This window comes from Coregonus lavaretus (genome assembly GCF_964263955.1).
Source record: "Coregonus lavaretus genome assembly, contig: HAP1_SCAFFOLD_2110, whole genome shotgun sequence".
NCBI classification, from domain to species: Eukaryota; Metazoa; Chordata; class Actinopteri; order Salmoniformes; family Salmonidae; genus Coregonus; species Coregonus lavaretus.
The window spans coordinates 75,009-82,653 of NW_028164238.1; the positions used below are offsets into that span (position 1 = coordinate 75,009).

At 48.3% G+C, this 7,645-nt stretch overlaps 1 protein-coding gene across 1 annotated transcript; it reads right to left on the minus strand.

The window, feature by feature from the left end:
- Positions 1-620: 620 nt before the first annotated feature.
- Positions 621-7,375, minus strand: LOC311117292 (SUMO-specific isopeptidase USPL1-like; the record flags this gene model as incomplete). Its single annotated transcript, XM_084192262.1, has 3 exons — positions 621-3,857; positions 6,629-6,789; positions 7,250-7,375. Coding segments are annotated over 3 exons (2,500 nt in total), but the record flags the coding sequence as incomplete, so codon positions are not given.
- Between the last annotated feature and the right edge of the window lie 270 nt (positions 7,376-7,645).

Sequence of the window (7,645 nt, forward strand, 5' to 3'; positions counted from 1 at the left end):
AACCCACAACTCTGGCGTTGCAAACGCCATGCTCTACCAACTGAGCTACACGGGACTAGCATAGTACTATTTTATCTCACGTGTTACAGAGTAGTTACACTACTCCTAGCTTCATTTCTAGCTTAATCGCATTACCAGAATAAGTGGTAGTTGAACTACTTGCCAATTCATTTATAACATTCAGTAGTTAACACGTTTTATCACCCTGTAATAAGGACCCAACTAAAAAGCGACACTTATCTCATTCGACAACTTTTAACCAAGTAAATTCGATTTCCTGCAGGTTGCTGATTCTCAGTCAGCCTGGGTTCCTGTCGGTTTGTGCCATCACGCCACTCCTTGCCATGCCAACAGACTGGAACCAGGCTAGTTGATTCTCACAACTCTTCCCCAAGACTGTATTTCTTGTAGATTGACAGTATGTCATGTGACACAGCATTTTGCATCCTGATTGATTTGCTATTAGGAGTCACAGTTTAATCTTTTCCACTAGCTACCATACAAAAAAAAAAACAGAGATAGATTAGAAGAAAGGCCTTGCGACAGACAATGATCCTGTCTAGGGGGTGTACAAATACATCAAGAGGACTCAAATATTAGATACTGGCTCAGACAAGGCATCCATGTAAAGAAAGCATTTGATTTTATTAGAATTACATACAGTATCCAACCCTGTACAACATATTACAACTCTGTCACTTTGGATTACAAAGATACATTCAAACAACTGATGGACAAGACAAGAGTTCCAACCATCACGAAAACACAAACCCAGCTTTTATCCTAGTTCAGACTTTTATCCTAGTTCAGACTTAAGTAATTCAGGCTTTTAAGTAATTCAGGCTTTTAAGTAATTCAGACAAACGAAAATAAAAAGGCAAACCAAACAAAAATAAAAAAACGAATTTCTTCTGAACATTCCCCCCACAAAACAGGATCAAATAATACTCTGAAACAAGCTCTATATTTCATATTCGTTAAAGCCTCAGTCTGTCCATTTTTAATTAGAGACATACGACCTGGTGAAAAGTAGTGCACTATAAAAAGGAATCGGGTGGCATTTTGGACGAAGCTTCAGTGAGTATTAATTAACATTACACCCCATTCAACTTCAACGGTCTTTGTAAACAAGTAAATACATGAGGATATCAGAGTGCTTACCAGAGTTAAATGGCTACCTGTTTACCAGAGTTAAATGGCTAGCTGTTAGATTCAGCTCTGTGTAAAACATGCTACCCATAACAGAACAACCCATTGATGCCAAGCACACACACACACACACACACACACACACACACACACACACACACACACACACACACACACACACACACACACACACACACACACACACACACACACACACACACGACTGAAAGGAGTAGTAGCATGTAGTTTCTCCTAGAAACGTCCAAAATGGCCCTCTACTCCTTCTATAGTGCACTACTCAAAGAATTAGACAGAATCCTTTAATTTAATCTCTAATATTGACCAGAGGCTCTGGTAAAAAGTGACGCTCTATATAGGGAGCCATTTGAGATGTAGCCACAGCCACTGATCTGAGCTAAGCTTTGCATTTCCCCCTGATGTTTATGCTCAGGGGTTTGTAAGAGTTAGCAGATCCTAGACCTGTGGTTAACGAGCCTAAAAGAACAGGTCGAAAGCACTGAGGGCTTCCGTCTCCATCTGCTGATTGGCAGACCCCGATATCAACTCCTCCAAGAAGTTCTCACCAGAGGTCGTGATTGTCCCATCCAGACCAGGCAGTGGCATTACTACACCGTGATTGGCCGGTTGTAAGGTCGCAGGGGCCACCACCTGCGAAGCTCCACCAATCGCATTCCCCCCACATGCCAAGTTCCCGCCCCCTTCTTGCCCATTGGTGGTCAGCATCTCCAGGAAGCCCGTGCTGTCCGGTGATAGGTTGCTGGCAGTCGTCGCGGGTGACAGAAGGTCGGCGAAGAACTCGTCGTAAGCGGGGCTGTCGTAGACGGAGGTACTGGAGCTAACAGTATAGGGGGAGCGAAGGTCGGTGCAGTCTGGTCTGCGGGTCACTTCCTCTCCTCCTCCTCCTGCACCCCCCTGGTACCCCAACATCTGATTCAGCTTCTCCAGTTTCTTCTTCTTGGCTTTCAGCTTTTTCAGAAGCTTGTACCTGAGGGCCTCTGTCTCACTGAGGCCGGCCGGAACCTTCGAGACCTGGACACCGGGGCTGTGTTTCCCGGAGGAAGAGATTTTAAGGAGCTCCGTGACTCCTGGAGAAGGAGGAAGTGAGGTCACATTAGGATACGTTGCTGTAGTGTTGTTGTCGATAGGGGGTTTTCGCGAGGCGAGGGCACCAGGCTGACTTTGCGTCTTCCAGATGCCATTTTGAGGGTCAGTTCTTTGAGAGAGTAACTGCGTGGGAGGTGAAGTCTTGGAGGGGACATTGTTTATGTTTGTATTTACGTTCCTGCTCCTGACCTGGAACCCTCCGTACATCTCGGCAGCCTTCACCGGCAGGGCCTCGTTGTCCTCCTTACTCAGTTTGGGTTTGGGGAGAGGCGGAGGCTTCTTCAGCCTGGCGTCTGGGTTTGGGGGAGCCATCCTGGGGGTCTGCCCGCTCTGTGAAAGCGGCTGTAACCAGTTGGGTGTTGAGTGGTTGACGTGGTTGAATTGACTGGGTGGTCTCTGCGTCCTGGGGGTGGAGGTAGAGGTGGGGTGGCGGCTGAGCAGGTACGACCAGTGGGAGTTGGGGTCCGGTGGCGGAGGGAGGCCAGGTTTGCTCTGCAGAGAGGTGGAGGTATTGGGGGTTTTGGGGTGGGGCGGGGGAGAGGGAGGGAACTCTGGTGCTGGTGTGCTGGGTTCCACATATGATGGTGACATCATAGACACAACTGAGGGCAGGATTATATCACCACAGTTTCCAGGAAGTGCCATTGGTGTAGCTGTTCTTGGTGTTGATGTTGATGTGACCACCTTAGCTGCTGCAGCAACTGGAGTGTTGGATGCCATCTTCCGTCTATTGCTGCCCCTCCTGACCTTGGGAGGACTAGGAGTGAGTTCTTCAGAGTCGAGCTCAGAAGGACCGTCACTGCTGTCAGGGAGAAACTCACTGGCCGTGTCCGGGGACGTTGGTCTTTCCATCTCCTCATCATCATCATCATCATCATCGGTTTCAAGGGGCGTTTCAGATTCAGTGGGTATTTCATGGGTAGATCGGGTAATTTCATCGGCAAGTGGGGGAGTCTCGGTCTCAGATCTAGGAGCAGGGAGAAAGCAGAGGTCTGGTCCATTTCGTTCGGACGCTGGGGTGATGTCGTCCAACGGCCTGCCCTCAGAGTCGATTTTAACCTCTAAGAGAGTCAGGGTGACGATGTCATCGTGGGAGAGGCCTTCGAAGTTATCGAGCAGCGTGGCAGAAACGCTGGACGCGTTACCAACGTTACCGACTGTTACCGTGGTGTCTTTGTTGGTACCGTCAGACGCCGTCAGCGCCTCAACAATGACGGAGGAGGAACCAATGGTGATGGGAGAGTATATGTCATCCGTTAATGTTGTGTCCATATTGTTATCTATATCGCCAGCAGTTATGGTGGTGTCCATATCAGTGACCGCATCATCAGAGACCGTCTGAGAAAGGTCTAGAGATTCATTTACGACAAATAGCTTGGCTAAGTGAGGTTGCTTCAGTTCTTTCTGCATCAAGGAAGTGCTCGTCAGCGTTTCAGGTTGAGAAGAGCAGGGTGTCTGTGGGTTGTCAGGTCCGTCTGTCTCCAACTCCCAGAAGACAACATGGATCTCTCGAGGAGGGACCACCAGCTTGGTGTGGGAGACACAGTCTGGGTGCTTCAGGTCATCAAACTCTAACCATGATCCTGTGGAGAGAGAGAAGAAAGCATTAGGAATGGGCTCTATACACTGGCGGTGGATGGGGAGAGTTACTAGTCACAGAGGAATGGGTTCTATACACTGGCGGTGGATGGGGAGAGTTACTAGTCACAGAGGAATGGGTTCTATACACTGGCGGTGGATGGGGAGAGTTACTAGTCACAGAGGAATGGGCTCTATACACTGGCGGTGGATGGGGAGAGTTACTAGTCACAGAGGAATGGGTTCTATACACTGGCGGTGGATGGGGAGAGTTACTAGTCACAGAGGAATGGGCTCTATACACTGGCGGTGGATGGGGAGAGTTACTAGTCACAGAGGAATGGGTTCTATACACTGGCGGTGGATGGGGAGAGTTACTAGTCACAGAGGAATGGGCTCTATACACTGGCGGTGGATGGGGAGAGTTACTAGTCACAGAGGAATGGGCTCTATACACTGGCGGTGGATGGGGAGAATTACTAGTCACAGAGGAATGGGCTCTATACACTGGCGGTGGATGGGGAGAGTTACTAGTCACAGAGGAATGGGCTCTATACACTGGCGGTGGATGGGGAGAGTTACTAGTCACAGAGGAATGGGCTCTATACACTGGCGGTGGATGGGGAGAATTACTAGTCACAGAGGAATGGGTTCTATACACTGGCGGTGGATGGGGAGAATTACTAGTCACAGAGGAATGGGCTCTATACACTGGCGGTGGATGGGGAGAGTTACTAGTCACAGAGGAATGGGCTCTATACACTGGCGGTGGATGGGGAGAATTACTAGTCACAGAGGAATGGGTTCTATACACTGGCGGTGGATGGGGAGAATTACTAGTCACAGAGGAATGGGCTCTATACACTGGCGGTGGATGGGGAGAGTTACTAGTCACAGAGGAATGGGTTCTATACACTGGTGGTGGTTGGGGAGAATTACTAGTCACAGAGGAATGGGTTCTATACACTGGTGGTGGATGGGGAGAATTACTAGTCACAGAAGAATGGGCTCTATACACTGGCGGTGGATGGGGAGTTACTAGTCACAGAGGAATGGGCTCTATACACTGGCGGTGGATGGGGAGAGTTACTAGTCACAGAGGAATGGGCTCTATACACTGGCGGTGGATGGGGAGAATTACTAGTCACAGAGGAATGGGTTCTATACACTGGCGGTGGATGGGGAGAGTTACTAGTCACAGAGGAATGGGCTCTATACACTGGTGGTGGATGGGGAGAGTTACTAGTCACAGAGGAATGGGTTCTATACACTGGCGGTGGATGGGGAGAATTACTAGTCACAGAGGAATGGGTTCTATACACTGGCGGTGGATGGGGATAATTACTAGTCACAGAGGAATGGGCTCTATACACTGGCGGTGGATGGGGAGAGTTACTAGTCACAGAGGAATGGGCTCTATACACTGGCGGTGGATGGGGAGAATTACTAGTCACAGAGGAATGGGCTCTATACACTGGCGGTGGATGGGGAGAGTTACTAGTCACAGAGGAATGGGCTCTATACACTGGCGGTGGATGGGGAGAATTACTAGTCACAGAGGAATGGGTTCTATACACTAGTGGTGGATGGGGAGTGTTACTAGTCACAGAGGAATGGGCTCTATACACTGGCGGTGGATGGGGAGAATTACTAGTCACAGAGGAATGGGTTCTATACACTGGCGGTGGATGGGGAGAGTTACTAGTCACAGAGGAATGGGCTCTATACACTGGTGGTGGATGGGGAGAGTTACTAGTCACAGAGGAATGGGTTCTATACACTGGCGGTGGATGGGGAGAATTACTAGTCACAGAGGAATGGGTTCTATACACTGGCGGTGGATGGGGATAATTACTAGTCACAGAGGAATGGGCTCTATACACTGGCGGTGGATGGGGAGAGTTACTAGTCACAGAGGAATGGGCTCTATACACTGGCGGTGGATGGGGAGAATTACTAGTCACAGAGGAATGGGCTCTATACACTGGCGGTGGATGGGGAGAGTTACTAGTCACAGAGGAATGGGCTCTATACACTGGCGGTGGATGGGGAGAATTACTAGTCACAGAGGAATGGGTTCTATACACTAGTGGTGGATGGGGAGTGTTACTAGTCACAGAGGAATGGGCTCTATACACTGGCGGTGGATGGGGAGAGTTACTAGTCACAGAGGAATGGGCTCTATACACTGGCGGTGGATGGGGAGAATTACTAGTCACAGAGGAATGGGCTCTATACCCTGGCGGTGGATGGGGAGAATTACTAGTCACAGAGGAATGGGCTCTATACACTGGCGGTGGATGGGGAGAGTTACTAGTCACAGAGGAATGGGCTCTATACACTGGCGGTGGATGGGGAGAGTTACTAGTCACAGAGGAATGGGCTCTATACACTGGTGGTGGATGGGGAGTGTTACTAGTCACAGAAGAACAGATAACATGCTCACTCTCAGATCATTCCTTAATAGTAGGAAGGTGCTGAATCCTTGAAGGTATTTCTGGTGTCTTCGCTTTGATAGAGTTCCACCAAAACAACGTAAAGACACCGACCGATTGGCACTTTATAAATGCTACACATTATTGGACAGACAGACTTTTCAGTTATGAAATCTAGATCTGATTCTATCCATTGATAATGGAAGTATGAATAAAATAACACAAATTAACTAATTGACCAGTAAACAACAACAACACAGTCGGAATCGGCCGAGGGGACAAATAAAGTTCTACTGAATTTAGTTGAAACAGACACCAACTCAATTAAAAGTCCAACTGACCGTCAGGTCTGCGTATCCAGGTGACAAAGTGCTTGAGTTGCTGGTCATACTGTAGGACGGTGGTGACGGAGTATCTCTGCTGCTGGAAGGTGAAGGAGTACACACTGAGGTCATTGTCAGGGAGACCTTCTACAAAGTGCAGCACAAACACAGGAGACAGCCTGGAAGAGACGACAGAGGAAATGTCAGGAAACAGAAGTAGAGAAAGTCGAGACAATATCTACAACATGGCACTCCTCTCCTCTTCCATCTCCTCATCTCCTCTCCTCATCTCCTCTCCCATCTCCTCATCTCCTCCATCTCCTCATCTCCTCTCCTCATCTCCTCTCCTCCATCTCCTCCATCTCCTCATCTCCTCTCCTCCATCTCCACTGACTGAATAGGTAAAGACAAAGTCCTGGGAAGCTCCTGAAAGGAATCCACTTGACTGTTAAGGTCAGGGTCAATTGAATTCTCCTCCTCCACTGAATTGAAAGTTGCCCATTGTTTTCTATAAGGACTTTTCAATTTGGAAATAGAATTGTAATTTCATTCACTTCCTGAATTGAAAACGGAATTGACCCCAACCCCTGGTTGAGATCCACACCAGGTATTAAAAAGGTTAAAAGTTCACGCACTCACCTCTCCAGCACCAACATCCTGGTCTGCTTCCTCTTATTACACTTGCTGCAGCGTGATTGGTTGGCAGCATTGAGAGGGTGCCAATCAGAAACCACCTTGGTGAAAGTGGTGAGGGTCTTCTTACATCTGAAAGAAAAATCAATTTCATCGTTAGCATTCAGATGAAGAAACGCAGACAGACACGCGCAGCACCCGCAGTTATATACGCAGGGCGGGCAGGTTTAGGGTCATTCAATATCGTGTGGAAGAAGGGCTTGAATAAATACTAATAAAGAGAAAACAATCCCTTAAAAGTATAATTATTGTGCGATTTATATCTATAGGCTATATTCCCTATATCTGTACACCGTCCATATCTGTTACCCTGTGCGCGCGTGTGTTAGTGATGCGTGAGTT